The sequence below is a fragment of the Rhinopithecus roxellana genome, chromosome 10 (assembly GCF_007565055.1).
Source record: "Rhinopithecus roxellana isolate Shanxi Qingling chromosome 10, ASM756505v1, whole genome shotgun sequence".
Lineage (NCBI taxonomy): Eukaryota > Metazoa > Chordata > Mammalia > Primates > Cercopithecidae > Rhinopithecus > Rhinopithecus roxellana.
Window position 1 is genome coordinate 82,072,239 of NC_044558.1, and position 16,332 is coordinate 82,088,570.

Below are 16,332 nucleotides of genomic sequence, written 5' to 3' on the forward strand. Positions count from 1 at the left end.
AATTGTTCACTTTAAAAGGTTCAAATGGTAAATTGTAGATTATGTATATTTTACCACGTTTTTTTAAAAAGACTCCCTTCCTGTGCAAGAAGGTGAGAGGGTGGGTGTGGGTGTGACCTGGGCAGGTGACTTAGCATGATGCTGGGATCTGTCTGTCACCTGCATCACAGAGAAATGGCTGAGTGTGCACCCCCGTCGGGCTTCCACTGAACTCCAGATACCCAAAGCCACTGGGGAGGAAAGGACTTAACCAGAAGGCCCGTAACAACAGGGAAACTGGATATGACTTACTGTCAAATGAAAAAGGAATGGAGAATTGTGTGTGGGCTGAGATTCCAGCCACTCTGGCCAAATTAGCAGTGGTCTTAGTAAGGAGATGAAAGGAGGCCTGGAAGGGGAAGCAGCAGATGTACGAGGGTGGGGGCAGGGGAGGTGTGACAGCTCCTCCCTGGATGCCTTGTCGTGTTTGTAATGAAACCCCGAGTCAAGTGGGGAGGTGCGGGGTCCGTGGGTTCGGCTATTGGGAAGGCGAACAATGAACAGGTGGCCGCTGGTTTCCACCTCCAGAGGGAAACTGTACAGAACGTGAGCAGGGGCCGCCCGCGAGTGCTGAAAATAGCACCCTCCGCAGGCTGCTGGCGCCCGGGGAGGGGGAGAATTCGGGCTCCTTCAGGATAGAGAGTGGGTGCCGGCAGTGGCTGCCAAGAATTCATTAGCAGCATCTCTGCCTCCTCCAGACAGAGCCGGTTGGAGAGGAGAGCATCTCCGACACAGAGAAGGTGGCTATGGAGCTCAAGGACCCCAACCGCCCCCGGTTCACCCTGCAGGAGCTGCGGGATGTGCTGCACGAGAGGAACGAGCTCAAGTCCAAGGTGTTCTTATTGCAGGAGGAGCTGGCTTACTACAAGAGGCAAGTGTCCCTGGGGCTGGGCGGCCCAAGCTGGCTCCTTCCTGAGGTTAGCCAGTTTCTGTACAGTTACCTTCTTACCCCCGGAAGATAAGCATTTCATCAGTGTCTTTTTTGGGTACCCTCTCTGGCCTAAAGAACTTACATACAAGCTCACAACCCCTTTCTGAAACTCCTGGGCCCAGGCCAGGCACCGGGGCTCACACCTTTAATTCCAGTATTTTGGGAGGCTGAGGCGGAAAGATGGCTTGAGCCCAGGTATTCGAGATGAGCCTGGGCAACAAAGCGAGACCTCATCTCTTTTTTAAATGAATGAATGAATAAAACCCGGCCCCGGTGTTACTGTCTTTGTGACCCTTTTCACCTCCTACATTATCCTGTTCACTCTCATGCTTGTTTTATTGTTGGTTTCCACATGAGACCACAAGCAACATGAGACCAGAAGTCTTATTTATCTTGTCCATGGCTAAGTTCCCAGTACTTAGAATGGAGCTTGGCACATAGTAGGTGCACAACAAATATCTGTTGAATAGGAAGCTGGAAGGAAGGACCCATGCACCAGAGGTGGTCGCTGCTCCAGTGGGGAAGATCAGAGATGCATAAAAAATATAATACCACACATTTTTATTGAAAGGTTTACTGACTGTACACTGGATGTTCAAAGATGGGAGAGGCGGGGCGCAGTGGCTCACGCCTGTCACCCCAGCACTTTGCGAGGCCAAGGCAGGCGGATCACTTGAACCCAGGAGCTCAAAACCAGCCTGGGCAACGTAGTGGGACCCCCATCTCTACACAAAAATTTTGAAAAATTAGCCAGGTGTGGTGGCTCACCCTGTAGTCCCAGCCACTTGGGAGGCTGAAGCAGGAGGATCATTTCAGCCCAGGGTCAAGGCTGCAGTGAGCTATGTTTGTACCACTGCACTCCAGCCTGGGCAATAGAATGAGACCCTGTCTCAAAAAAAAAAAAAAAGATGGGAGAGTGGCAGAGATCTGGTTTGTAGATGGGGTGGAAATTGGAAGGCCTCCTGGAGGAGGCAGCATTTGAACTGGGCCTTCCTGGAGGGATAGGGTAGTATTTAGATATGGGAGATGTTGAGGGGTGACGGGTATATTCTGGGTAGAAGAAACCACAGAGGTGTAGAGACAGGGAAGCCTGTGTAAAGACAGGAAACGGGGAGTGGTTCTATTTGGCTGGACTCTTCAGAATAAACTGGAAATATAGATGCGGGTCCCCTAAAAAGCGTGCACCCTCTCAGACCCTCAGACAGTTCTCTTTTGGAATGTTCCAGTTTTCAAGGAACTTTTGACTTTTTTATCTCATGCCTGTCATCTCCTTCCAGTGAAGAAATGGAAGAGGAAAATCGAATACCCCAACCCCCACCCATTGCCCACCCGAGGACGTCCCCCCAGCCGGAGTCGGGCATCAAGCGACTGTAAGTGATGCGCTGCCGGCTTCTGCGCTCGGCTGACCTGGCGGTTCACGTGTCCTTTGACTTTTCCTCCTTGGCACCTGCTCCCAGGGCCAGGCTTGTCACTAACCACATCCTGCTGAGACGTCTGGCCTGGCCTCTGACTTTTTGAGTTCATCTCCCTTCCCGAATGCTGAGTTCCTCCGGGGGGTCTCTGGGCAGAGAAGTTTGGGGAGTGCGGGAGGTGAGAGGAGAGAGGCTTGGGCCAGTGGCTGATACTCAGGAGCTTGCTTGAGTGTGTTTCGGGGGGTGGGGTGCATCTCTAGGCCTTTGAGGACAGGAAATAAGGGTAGGGAGGTAGAGGGTGGTTTGTGCATTTTAAGCTTGAGACCTCAGCTCTTGAGATGTCGAGTGGCCCTGGGTCCACCCCATCTATGCAGTTCTCTGATGACTCATCTGTGTAGCCCTCTGTCCATTAAGCATGGGTTACTGCATTATGCATGCAGAGTCAGGCCTTCAGGAGAACCCCCAAAAGAGAGTGACCTAGTCCCTGCCCTCAACTAGACTTTAAGCTACTTCAGTGGTTCTTGGTTCTTGGCATCAACAGATTCCTTTGAGTTTCTGATAAAACCTCCTGAAATTCAAGCCTGTAATCCCAGCACTTTGGGAGGCCGAGACGGGTGGATCACGAGGTCAGGAGATCGAGACCATCCTGGCTAACACGGTGAAACCCCGTCTCTACTAAAAAAATACAAAAAACTAGCCGGGCGAGGTGGCGGGCGCCTATGGTCCCACCTACTCGGGAGGCTGAGGCAGGAGAATGGTGTAAACCCGGGAGGCGGAGCTTGTAGTGAGCTGAGATCCAGCCACTGCACTCCAGCCTGGGCAGCAGAGCGAGACTCTGTCTCAAAAAAAAAAAAAAAAAAAAAAAAAACCTCCTGAAATTTCCCCCAGAGAAATCTGTAAAATTTGTGTCAATTTCAGGAGGTTCATGGACCCCCAAGGCTCTTCAGATACAGGGTTAACACCTCTGGTCTCGTTAGACAGTATCTACTAAGAAGCTAACACGCGCTGGGTCCTGTTCCCACAGAATATCTCCCTGAGCCCTCAGCATGGTGTTGTGAGGTGGAGGCATCATCATTTCCATTTTATAGTTAAGGAAATGGAGGCGCCAGCCTAGGGTCATTCAGCTCAGAAGAGGCAGAGCCAGGGCTCAAACCCAGGTAGCCTGGCCCCAGAGCCCACGCTGTGAGCTCTTTGCAAGACAGCCTTGTGCCTGCGGTGTTGGAGCTGCATTCTCTCCCCTGAGAGGGTCTTCTAGGCTCTGGGCCTGCCTTCCAGTCTATCCAAGGCTTAGTACAGAAGAGGCTTCAGTTCTTTCCTCCAAAACCCAGAAGAAACTTTGTGAAAACAGGGCGTGTGGGTTGGAAAGCCAGATGGATTGTGTAGGGAGAAGAAGCGGAGTGTTACCCATATGCCCCAACCTTTAAAATCCAGTTATGTTTGGAAATTTTTGGTTAGTTCTTGCCCTGTGAGTTGACAATGCAGAACCGTGCGGGTTTGTCACTGCTGGGCCCTCTCCTCTTAGAAATTGGTGCCCTTGGGGCTGGGTGCAGTGGCTCACACCTATAATCTCAGCACTTTGGGAGGCAGAGGTGGGAGGATCACTTGAGTTCAGGAGTTCAAGACCAACCTGGGCAACACGGTGAAACCACCTCTCTACATGCACTTGTGGTCCCAGCTACTCAGGAGACTGAAGTGGGAGGATTGCTTGATCCCAGGAGGTCGAGGCTTCAGTGAGCCAAGATTGTACTACTGCACTCCAACTAGGGTGACAGAGTGAAACCCTGTCACACACACACACAAAAAAAAGGGTAAGAAAAGAGAGAGTGATAAAAAAGAAAGAAAATGATGCCTTGCCCTTGGCTGGGCATGGCAGCTCACATCTGTAATCCCAGCACTCTGAGAGGCCAAGGCAAGAGGATCACTTGAGGCCAGGAGTTTGAGACCAACCTGGGCCACATAGTGAGACCCTGTCTCTACAAAAAAATTTTAAATTGGCCCGATATTCCTAGAGAGTACAGGCTGGTACATGACTCCCCTCCAGCTTCATTCAGGCTGCTTAGGAGTTTGGCCCCAGGTCCCTGATACATTGGGGAGGGAGTGTGGCCCCAGTTCTGGTTAGAGATGAACATTTCCTAGGGAAGAAGCATGGTGCCAGAAAAGCTTCCTCTAGATCCCAACACCATTTAGATCATGGATTCAGTAGTAACCTTCCATTTGCAATTGAAACTCAACTCAAAGTGACCTAAGAAAATGAATTTGGAGGCCAGGCGCCGTGGCTTACGCCTGTAATCCCAGCATTTTGGGAGGCCTAGGTGGGTGGATCATGAAGTCAGGAGTTCAAGACCATCCTGACCAACATGGTGAAACCCCATTTCTACTAAAACTACAAAAATTAGCTGGGTGTGGTTGGGCATGGCGGTCACATGCCTGTAGTCCCAGCTACTCAGGAGGCTGAGGCAGGAAAATTGCTTGAACCCGGGAGAGGGAGGTTGCAGTGAGCTGAGTTTGTGCCATTGCACTCCAGCTTGAGCGACAGAGTGAGACTCCGTCTCAAAAACAGAAAACAAAACAAATTTGGGGCCAGGTTCGGTGGCTCACGCCTGTAATCCCAGCAATTTGGGAGGCCGAGGCGAGTGGATCAACTGAGGTCGGGAGTTCGAGACCAGCCTGACCAATATGGAGAAACCCCATCTCCACTAAAAATAAAAAAATTAGCCAGGCACGGTGGCATGCGCCTGTAATCCCAGCTACTTGGGAGGCTGAGGCAGGAGAATCACTTGAACCTGGGAGACAGAGGTTGCTGTGAGCCAGGATCGTACCACTGCACTCCAGCTTGGGCAACAAGAGTGAAACTCCGTCTCAAAAAAAAAAAAGAAAAAAGAAAAAAAGAAGAAAACAAATTTGGCTAAGGAACTAAAAGTTCCAACTTGCCACAGCGTGGGGCTCAGCTGGATCCAGGCCTTGTTTCCTCCACCCCTGACTTGGTTTTCGTCTGTGGGCACCATTCTTGGGTGTCCTTTCCAGCCTGAGAATGGCAGCATGGCAGCCCTTGGCTCAAGTTTCATTTTTCTTTTCTTTTTTTTTTTTTGAGACGGAGTCTCACTCCATTGCTGAGGCTGGAGTGCAGTGGCACAATCTCAGCTCACTGCAGCCTCTGCCTCCCAGGTTCAAGCAGTTCTCTTCTGCCTCAGCCTCCCAAGTAGCTGGGATTGCAGGCATCTGCCTCTACGTCCGGCTAATTTTTGTAATTTTAGTAGAGACGGGGTTTCTGCATGTTGGCCAGGCTGGTCTCTCGAACTCCTGACCTCAGGTGATCCACCCGCCTCAGCCTCCCCGAGTGCTGGGATTACAGGAACGAGCCACCGCACCCAGCCAGGTTTCATTTTCTTCCGTCTGAAACTCCAGTGCAGATTCTCTGTTCCCAAGATTTCCATCAGTCACAGAAATGAGTCCCATTGGCTCCAGCTGGGTCACATGACTGTCCCTAACCCAATCACAGGACAGCATGTTGATTGTCCAGGTCTGTGACTCCTTCTCACCCCTGAGGCTCAGAGCACTTTTCTAGTTCATGTGGCCTGAAAGTAGGGGAAGGGACAGGTCCCCAAGCAAGATCAGAGTGCTAGACAGACACTCCTTGGGAGGAGGTAGCCTCACCTTGGGAGGAGGAAGCCCCTTCAGTCTTGATTCTGTGCAGTACTTAGTGCCAGGAAAAGTTTCTCATCCAGTGCTTGTTAGGAAATGGGACTGGCTTTGCTTAAACTCCGACTCACTCGCCAGCCCCACTCCTATGTGAGAAAGAGCAGAATCTATCTTGTAGGCTTTGATAGCTACAACTTTGAGTTTCAGGCCTGGAGAAACTGCAAGAAGCTTCATGAGCCCAGATAGTCTCTGCATGGGCTGAGGGAGGGGGAGACCAAGGGACTTCTGTTCTGCATCCTTCAGCCATTTGTTCCCAGGTCATTAAGAATTAGCCTTTCAGGTTAGGCCCAGTGGCTCACATCTGTAATCCCAGCACTGTGGGAGGCTGAGGCAGGTGGATCACAAGGTCAGGAGTTTGAGACCAGTGTGACCAACATGGTGAAACCCCCGTCTCTACTAAAAGTACAAAAAAATTAGCCAGGTGTGGTGGCGGATGCCTGTAATCTCAGCTACTCAGGAGACTGAGGCAGGAAAATTGCTTGAACTCCAGAGGAGGAGGTTGCAGTGCGCCGAGATCACACCACTGCATTCAAGCCTGGACAACAGAGCGAGACCCCATCTCAAAAAAAAAAAAAAAAAGACTCAGCCTTTCTAGCACCTTCACTTTCACTTCCAATGTGCAGGATTCAGAGCCTCCAGCACCCACAGTCAGATGTAATTCTAAAAATTCCTTCCAGAGCCAAGTTTTTCTAACTGTAATTTTCTACTCTGGGCCTCTTTCTCTAAACAGACAATTAAGTTGGCTTTGCACATTTTGTATTGGGTGAAATCCAGAGGAAAGTCATCAGAATTAGCCAGCGAATCTTTCCACTAGTTCTTCTGCCCACAACTGAATAGGCTGTGGTGTCTGTCCTTCTTTTCCAGATTGTTCCAGAAAGGACCCTGGGGCCCTGTTTTCAGAACTCTTCCCCACTTAGGTTGGCTTCTGGTTGCTCAGGAAAATGTGGGGCTCTGAGCCTGGCATGGACAGCAGCTGGAATCAGGGAGCCCAAGAGAAAGACAAGAGAGTGAGACCAGAACCTCCCAGCCACAGGGTGCGGGTGACCAGTCCCGTGGCAGCCCCACTTGCTGGGGGATAACTGGGAGAGCAATCTGGCACAAAGGGCTTTTGACCAGTGCAGGCCGGACACTGGTCGCCTTTGTCCACCTCTACTGCTGGCTGGAAGCTATACCAGTAGTGGTCTGTGAGCCCAGAGGCTGGGAGGAGCCTGGGCAGGGACAGACTTCCCTGGGCTGGGGCGGGAAATGACAGTTTCCGAGGCGGTTCTGAGCATCCTCCCATCCTTCAGTCCTCCTGCACCCACCTGGTCTGCCGGGTCTCTTCCTGCCCTTCGTCCAGGGAGTATCAGCCATGCGGTCGCTCAGGGCGGCTCTTCAGCTCTGCTTCACATTGTTAACTTATTTATCCCACCCCTCCTCCTGCAGCAATTCATAGCAGCCAAGGAGGGTTCAGGGGCCTCGGCAGCTTAGAGCACTCGAACTAAGGTATCTTCCATCCTGTTGGGGACCCAGAGCTGGGATAATTATCCCCATTTCTCAGATGAGGGAACTGAGGCCCAGAGAAGCCCACTGACCTCATTTAGATCAAACTGTTGGGAAGGCTGTCTTCAGATTTGAACGCATGCCTTTTCTGCTCCCACACCACCCCCCACCGTTTTCCCGCTTCTCCTCCCCGAGTCCCTGGTGGTGGCCCCTTGTCTGCACAGTGCACCATGAGTCACAGGCGTCAGACTTCACATTTCTAGACTGAACCGGATGAGGGAACCAGAAACTCCTGCTGCCAGTCAAAACAGTGTGCCCCGAAGATGTTCCAAGAATAGTTTGTGATTGAGCAGCTGCTGGCCAGAGAGGCCAGGCTGGCACTGCCCAGGAAGGTCACGAGGGAGTGCTGGAGTGACTTCAGCCTCGTCCCCAGTGAACGCCAGGCACCAGTGCCCCCCTTTGTGTGGTCCCTGCCTCTCAGTCATGGTCCCATCAACGCACACAGCTGCCTTTTGCAGGGCAGGGGCCAGGGGCTGATTGGGAGATAAGAAGACAGGTGGAGGTAGAGGGGGCCGGAGAAGCAAGGGATGGGAACTGGCCTCGAGGACCGGAAAGGTTGGCTTTGGAGTGGGTGGCCGCCCAGGTGTCCAAGGGTAGCCATGACAGTGCATTCTATCCCTGTCCTCCCACCCACCACCCCCTCGTTCCAGCCCAGGAATAGCTTCTTCACAGCCGCCCATTACACTGCCTGAAATGCCACTGTTCATTTGGTTTGAGTCTTCCAGAAATATTTGGCGGGGAGTGGGGAGTTAAAACCAGCTACAGGGTATTCAAGACAAACTTCGGGCCAAAACAAGTCAATGTGTTTATGGAAATTGCTGTACCTCTAGAGGAGGCAGCCCCTGGAATAGTAAGGGAAGGGGCTGCCCACTCAGTGAGCCCAGCAAGACACAGACAGGGCCGGGCGCGGTGGCTCATGCCTGTAATCCCAACACTTTGGGAGGCCGAGGTGGGGGGATGACTTGATGCCAGGAGTTCAAGACCAGCCTGGCCAACACAGGGAAACCCCATCTCTACTAAAAATACAAAAATTAGCCCAGCAGGGTGGCGCACACCTGTAGTCCCAGCCACTCGGGAGGCTGAGGCAGGAGAATCACTTGAACCCAGGAGGTGGAGGTTGCAGTGAGCAGAGATTGTGCCACTGCACTCCAGCCTGGGTGACAAAGCGAGACTCTGTCTCAAAAAAAAAAAAAAAAGACAAGACAAGACAAGACAAGACACCAATTCCCAGCTACTCTGTGAAGCACATCAGAGGTGATCCAAACACCTGGAGCATCTCCAAACCTCATTTGAGATAATTATTTTATCTTTATCCAACCAATTTTTTTTTTTTTTTTGAGACGGAGTCTCGCTGTGTCGCCCAGGCTGGAGTGCAGTGGCTGGATCTCAGTTCACAGCAAGCTTCGCCTCCTGGGTTTACGCCATTCTCCTGCCTCAGCCTCCCGAGTAGCTGGGACTACAGGCGCCCGCCACCTCTCCCGGCTAGTTTTTTGTGTTTTTTAGTAGAGACGGGGTTTCACCATGTTAGCCAAGATAGTCTTGATCTCCTGACCTCGTGATCCGCCCGTCTCGGCCTCCCAAAGTGCTGGGATTACAGGCTTGAGCCACCTCGCCCGGCTGGTTTTTTTCTATTTTTTAGTAGAGACGGGGTTTCACCGTGTTAGCCGGGATGGTCTTGATCTCCTGACCTCGTGATCCGCCCGTCTCGGCCTCCCAAAGTGCTGGGATTACAGGCTTGAGCCACCACGCCCGGCCCCAACCAACTTTTTTTAAAAAAGTATAGCTTTTCAAAATAAGCTCTAGTGGCATGGTTGGCGTTTCATCTTCATTTCCTCTGCCCAGCTGAGGAACAGATGAGCATTTATTTACTGTGGGCTTGGACCAGAATATCTGATGATTCTGCAGGCTCTGCCTGAGCCCTTGTCCTGCCTGGCCCCTCTCTGCCTCACGGTCTCTCCTAGTTCTCTCCTGGCGCTTAGGGTCATGGTGCCTGCAGCTCATCGCAGTTCAGGAGGACACTGAAAGGCCCCCTTGCCAGGGCATCACCACCACCTCCCAAGGCGTGTTTTGCCTTCTTCGTTCCCCACACACAGCCCTGCATTTTAGCCCCGGGGAGCCACTCTGTCGTCCCTTGCTGGCTGTCATATACTGCATCAGTTTCTAGAGCTGCTGTAACAAAGTACTGCAGACTCAGGGGCTTCAACGACAGTCAGGTATTGCCTCCCACTTCCGGAGGCCAGAAGGCCGTGATGAAGGCATCAGCAGGGCCAGCTCCTTCTGCGGACTGTAAGGGAGAATCTGCCCCACACCTCTCTCCATTTCTGGTGGCTGCTGGCGGTCATTGGCAGTCCTCGGCCTGCAGAAGCCTTACCTCAATATCCACTTCCACCTTCCTCACGTGCTATCTCTGTCCAGATATCCCCCTTTTATAAGAATACCAGTCATACTGGATTAGAACCCACCCTACTCCAGGATAACCTCATCTTAACTAGTTACATTTGTAACGACCCTATTTCTTTCTTTCTTTCTTTCTTTTTTTTTTTTTTTTTTGAGACAGAGTCTTGCTCTGTGTCGCCCGAGCTGGAGTGCAGTGGCCGGATCTCAGCTCACTGCAAGCTCCGCCTCCCGGGTTTATGCCATTCTCCTGCCTCAGCCTCCGGAGTAGCTGGGACTACAGGCGCCCGCCACCTCGCCGGGCTAGTTTTTTGTATTTTTTAGTAGAGATGGGGTTTCACCATGTTAGCCACGATGGTCTCGATCTCCTGACCTCGTGATCCGCCCGTCTCGGCCTCCCAAAGTGCTGGGATTACAGGCTTGAGCCACGGCGCCTGGCCTTTTTGTTTTGTTTTTTTTTTTTTTTTAGATGGAGTTCTGCTCTTGTTGCCCAGGCTGGAGTGCAATGGTGTGATCTCAGCTCACCACAACTTCCACCTCCCAGGTTCAATTCTTCTGCCTTAGCCTCCTGAGTAGCTGGGATTACAGGCGTGCGCCACCACACCCGGCTAATTTTGTATTTTTAGTAGAGACGAGGTTTCTCCATGTTGATCTGGTTGGTCTTGCACTCCCAACCTCAGGTGATCCGCCCTCCTCAGCCTCCCAAAGTGCTGGGATTACAGGCGTGGGCCACCACGCCCAGCCTCGAAAAATTTTTTTTAGAAATAGCCAGGTACGGTGGCTCACACCTGTAATCCCAGACTTTGGGAGGCTGAGACTGGCAGATCACCTGAGGTCAGGAGTTCAAGACCAGCTTGGCCAACATGGTAACACCCTGTCTCTACCAAAAATACAAAAATTAGCTGGGCGTGGTGGCAAACACCTGTAATCCCTAGCCACTTGGGAGGCTAAGGCAGGAGAATTGCTTGAACCCAGGAGGAGGAGGTTGCAGTGAGCTGAGATTGCGCCACCACACTCCAGCCTGGATGAGACAGTGAGAGTCCATCTCATAAAAAAAAAAGAAAGAAAGAAAATTTAAGTGAATTTAGAGACAGAGGACACAATTCAACCCCCATCTTAGACCCTAATCAAACCCTTCCACTGGTGTCTGTGAAGTGTTTCTTTTTCATGCCTCCGCTGTTTTTATCTTCTCTGTGTCTATCTGTACTTCTCTAACCAGGATCTTTACAGCCATAATGCCTATGGTAGCAGCTGGACTGATAATAGATGACCCCACACTGCAGCCTGTCCGACGACTTGTTTCCCTTGTAGGCACTGTGTGTGTTTTGGGTTTTGTTTGAGCTATGCCCTTGGAATGTCTGCTTCGGCTACTGCTGGGGCTGACCTGTCCCCCCTGGCCACTTAAGCTGCATGGCCATCACCTGTGTGCTCCATTTGAAGTGGATGTTGAGTGTGATTTCAGCTGTGCCATGGCTGTGCTCAGTCTACTCGAGCGAAGCCTCAGAATTCTCGGCTCTGTTACCGATCATTCTTTTTGTCTCTTCTGTTTCTGTTCTAAAACCACCTTGCCCATGATCCAGTAAAGAAGGTCCTTTAAGTGACGGGTCAGTAATCAACGCCCACTGCGGTCCCCGAGTGACACTAACCCTGTGTTTTTGATGTTCACCCTGTAGCTTTCTAAACTGCTTTGTTTTCCAAGCCATCTTCAAGTCAGCCATTTGATCTTGTTTTAAAAAGAAAGGCAGAGGAGGGGACCAGTGTTTTGATTCTGTCTGTCGGAAGTGCTAAGTGGCCTTCCTGCTTACCTGAGTCAGGGAGAGGTGAAGCATAATCGTGATGTGTTGCTGCTGTATTTTTGGCCAGCTAATTGCCTGGATTACCCTATGGAAAGAGCTCACAAATAACCCGGTGTGAGAATCATGCCTTCATTCACCAGCACACTTACCTGTCATAGAGAAAAGGCATCTTAGTTGCTAGGGAGAGTTTCATCAGATAAACTTGGCTTGCTGTAGCTTTGCAATGAAAGATCAGTTTATTTCTGGTAGAAAGTGATTGTAGGATCCAGTAACCATAGAAGAGTGAAATCATTTTCACCCAGATGTGATTAAAACTAAACTCTACAGGCTGCAACATTAGCAACCAGCAAACAGAGGCAATCAAAAATAGTTTATCTGAAGCTTTGATTTCACAGTGGCTTTGTTCCTATTCTTGCCTCCCAGGAAACATAACATAGCTATTATATGATATCTCTTACCAAGTTCAGAGCCATCATTCACATAGTGGCGAACGCCTGTAATCCCAGGCGTTGGTGACGGCTGGGCTCAACAGCTCATGCCTGTAATCACAGCACCCACTTTGGGAGGCCGAGGCAGGTGGATCATTTGCGGTCAGGAGTTTGACACCAGCCTGACCAACACGGTGAAACTCATCTCTACTAAAAATACAAAAAAATTAGCTGGGGCGGTGGTGTGCACCTGTAATCCCAGCTGCTTGGGAGGCTGTGGCAGGAGAATCGCTTGAACTCGGGAGGCAATGGTTACGGTGAACTGAGATCAAGCCACTGCATTGCAGCCTGGACGACAAAGCGAGACTCCATCTCAAAAAAAAAAAAAAAAAAAAAAAGTAGAACTTGATGACAACAGAATGAATCTTAGTAGATCCTGGTAGTATCAAAGGACAGTTTCAGGAAGAGCTTTTGGGAATTCCTCAAGGTAGGCCAATTTCAGGTTCACTGACCAGGGAGGGTCCTAGTTCGTTTACATGACCTCAAAGCAGACCTTGTTTTAAATGGATACTTTGGCCGGGCGCAGTGGCTCACGCCTGTAATTCCAGCACTTTGGGAGGCCGAGGCAGGTGGATCACCTGAGGTCAGGAGTTTGAGACCACCCTGGCCAGCATGGCGAAACCCCATCTCTACTAAAAATACAAAAACTTAGCCAGGTGTGGTGGCGGGTGCTTGTAATCCCAGCTACTCAGGAGGCTGAGGCAGGAGAATCGCTTGAACCGGGGTGGCGGAGGTTGCAGTGAGCCGTGATCGTACCATTGCACTCCAGCCTGGGCAAAGAGAGCGAAACCCCATCTCAAAAATAATAAAATAAAATAAATGGACTACCTTGCAAGGTTTTTGCGTGTGACTTTTTTTTCTTTTTTCTTTCTTTCTTTTTTCTACAGTAACAAACTCAAGTATGCTTGTGACTTCTGCCTTCAACTTTCAGGCATCCGAAAGTTCCTGATGGCTCGCTCTGATCAATATGCAACAGTCACAGCTCTTTTAAAAAGACCTATTGGTCTACCTCAGTTAAAGTCTGAGGCCAGACTAACTGTGGCTCTGTAGCTGGTTACAGTGATACAGTCTAAAGGCTTTTACCATTAAATCCATTTTTGAAAGTGCAAATTGATGTTTCCCAAATTTTGTATCAGAGAACCATGCATACCACGTTTTACATATATATACACACACACACACACATATATATATATATATATATTTCTTTTTTTTTTTTAGACAGAGTCTCATTCTGTTGCCCAGGCTGGAGTGCAGCGGCATGATCTTGTCTCACTGGAACCTCCGCCTCCCAGATTCAAGCGATTCTCCTGCCTCAGCCTCCCAAGTAGCTGGGATTACAGGCATGAGCACCACGCCTGAATAATTTTTGCATTTTTAGTAGAGACAGGGTGTCACCATGTTGGCCAGGCTGGTCTCAAACTCCTGACCTCAAGTGATCTGCCTGCCTCGACCTCCCAAAGTGCTGGGATTACAGGCGTGAGCCACTGCGCCCAGCCCATAATATATTTTTTATTGTCTCATTTTTTTAAATACCTCCTTTAGCCTCATCCTGAGCAGTAATGTCCATGAACTCTGGGCCACAGTTTCCTGACATTAAACAAATACAGAACTATTGAAATTAGAAATACGCATCTGTTTACAACAGAATCATCGTATATTCCACATGGCTTTCAAGTTTTCTTTCCTCTGCATCATTACAGTAATTAAAGAAACCCATGATTTGTTTCAGTAGCTTTTGATTTCCACTGGTAACGGGATAAATCCTCCGTAGCGGCTAAGGTGGAGGGCACCTCACACATCACATCAACATGCATGCCTTGACCATACCGCGTGACCTCCAAGGTACCGTGTCCAAATGACACGCAGAATACCCCGCTGCTTTCTTAGAATAACTTTGACCTGCACCCCCGACTGTGTCTTTCACACCTTGAATTGATTTGCTCTCTTCTGAGTTTGCTGCTGTTTGTCTCCGGCACTGCAAAAAATGTGACGTGCACAGCAAAGGGTCAGTTCTCATTTCTGTGTTTGCTTTCCCTTCCAAAGGTTTAGCTTCTTCTCCCGAGATAAGAAGCGCCTGGCCAACACGCAGAGAAACGTGCACATCCAGGAGTCCTTTGGACAGTGGGCAAACACCCACCGTGATGACGGTTACACAGAGCAAGGACAGGAAGCCCTGCAGCACCTGTGACCTTGGCTCATCTCCACCCTCCAACCTGGACTGCCCGCCACCAGCGCCTGCAGCCGAACCGCAGCCCAGGGTCGTTGCTGCCTCAAGCCTCTCGGTGCAGGCGCACCCGGAAAACGACCCATCAAACAGACTGACTGATTTGAGGATGGACATTGAAAAACTGACGCCAAACTCTAAAGAAATGTTTATTTATACCCAGGGCTATCACTGTTTCTAATAGACGACTCTGATTCCATAGGATATATATTTAATAATCCCACAGACGGAGGCCAGACTTCTGCGTTAACTTCAGTAACACAAGCTTCTTTAAGCCAAATACATCACTTGCCACTATCATTGCTGTTTGACTTGCTTTGTATAAAATGCTATGTGGAGAGGTGTTATTATCACAGGTGACATAGTTCAGCAGGAGGCATGGAAGGGCTAGATCTTCATTAGTTACATTCATGAAATTGTGATGGCAGCGTCTTAAACAGAATGTATCCATCAGGCAGACAAGGGGTCTGAAGTCACAGGCTCAGTAGCCCAACTCAGACACAAAGCCACAGACAATATGGATGATGGTCCTCCTACGCAGAAACTGGAGACAACTTTGCAGGCACCCTGGCTGCATTCCTGATAATGCCTAGAGCATGTAGCAATGTTCAAGGCAGGTGCCTTGGAATCTGCTGTGAGTTATGCAGTACTAACCAAACAAAGTTGCTAAGGATGAGATGTTGCAACATTTCTTGTGTGCCTTTTTTTTCCTGACATCTTTTTTTTCCTTTTAGGATTCATTAAGTCATATACTTAGTCCCCTGCAAAGAAGACGACAAACATACCATAGCAGATTGAAAGTGGAGCGTGGGATCCTAGGCAATGCAGGAGGGCAGGTGGGGGAGCTGTAGCAGAACAAGGGTGCTAGGTGGGAAGCTGACTTGGGGACCACACGTCTGACTGACTCACAGGGCTACAGCAGCAGACAGAGAGCCAGATGCTCTGCTGCAACTGGTGAGTTGGAGGCTTGCCCACATAACACTGTCTTTCTCTCCACCTGCCAAGCATCCAGGGCACAGGGCTGGGTGCTCATAGATTGAGCGAGGTAGCACCTCCTACCAGCATTCAGGTTTATCAGGGCCACATTCTAAACATTCTACTGAAGTTTGCTAAGAAACCATCAGTGAGGCCGGGCACAGTGGCTCACGCCTGTAATCCCAGCACTTTGGGAGGCCGAGCTGGGTGGGTCACTTGAGGTCTGGAGTTCAAGACCAGCCTGGCCAAAATGGTGAAACCCCATCTCTACAAAAATACAAAAAACTTAGCCAGGTGTGGTGGCGCACACCTATAATCCCAGCTTACTCAGGAGGCTGAGACAGGAGAATCCCTTGAACCTAGGAGGCAGAGGTTGCAGTGAGCCTAGATCGTGCCATTGTACTCCAGCCTGAGCGACAGAGCAAGACTTCATTTAAAAAAAAAAAAAAAAAAGAAACCATCAGGTGAATTTGCAGATTTTAGAATGGATTCTGCTTCCAGATTGCTGAAAAACACACACAAAAAGATCAGACAGGGTAATTATTGCTGCGTTAGAGCAGTGGTTTTCAAACCTGAGTGCCCATTAGAATTATTAGAATTTATTCTCAAAGAATATAGAAGTAGGTATACTGATAAATTCCTCTCCCACCCCGGCCACCTTTGTTGCCTTTCCAACAGGTAACCAAAATTGCCAGTTTCTTGGTTATCTTTCCTAAACACTAAATGTCCCCCCCCCCCTTTTTTTTTTTGAGATAGAGTCTTGCTCTGTCACCCAAGCCAGAGTACAGTGGCACCATCTCCGCTCGCTGCAACCTGCGCCTCTTGAGTT

At 50.0% G+C, this 16,332-nt stretch overlaps 1 protein-coding gene across 4 annotated transcripts in view; it reads left to right on the forward strand.

Annotated features, from left to right (window-relative positions):
- The window catches only part of RILPL1 (Rab interacting lysosomal protein like 1), a 63,072-nt gene extending 47,136 nt beyond the window's left edge, over window positions 1–15,936 (forward strand). The window contains exons 5-9 of one of the 4 annotated variants that reach the window (XM_010368396.2): window positions 738–910; window positions 2,248–2,340; window positions 11,237–11,324; window positions 11,598–11,621; window positions 14,348–14,459. In XM_010368396.2, the coding sequence (XP_010366698.1) occupies window positions 738–910; window positions 2,248–2,340; window positions 11,237–11,324; window positions 11,598–11,600 (357 nt within the window). In that variant the 3' untranslated portion in view covers window positions 11,601–11,621; window positions 14,348–14,459. Of the gene's footprint in view, window positions 1–737; window positions 911–2,247; window positions 2,341–11,236; window positions 11,325–11,597; window positions 11,622–14,347 lie in introns of all 4 variants that reach the window. The other 3 variants (XM_010368393.2, XM_010368395.2, XM_010368394.2) reach the window with 3 other exon arrangements.
- Window positions 15,937–16,332: the final 396 nt, after the last annotated feature.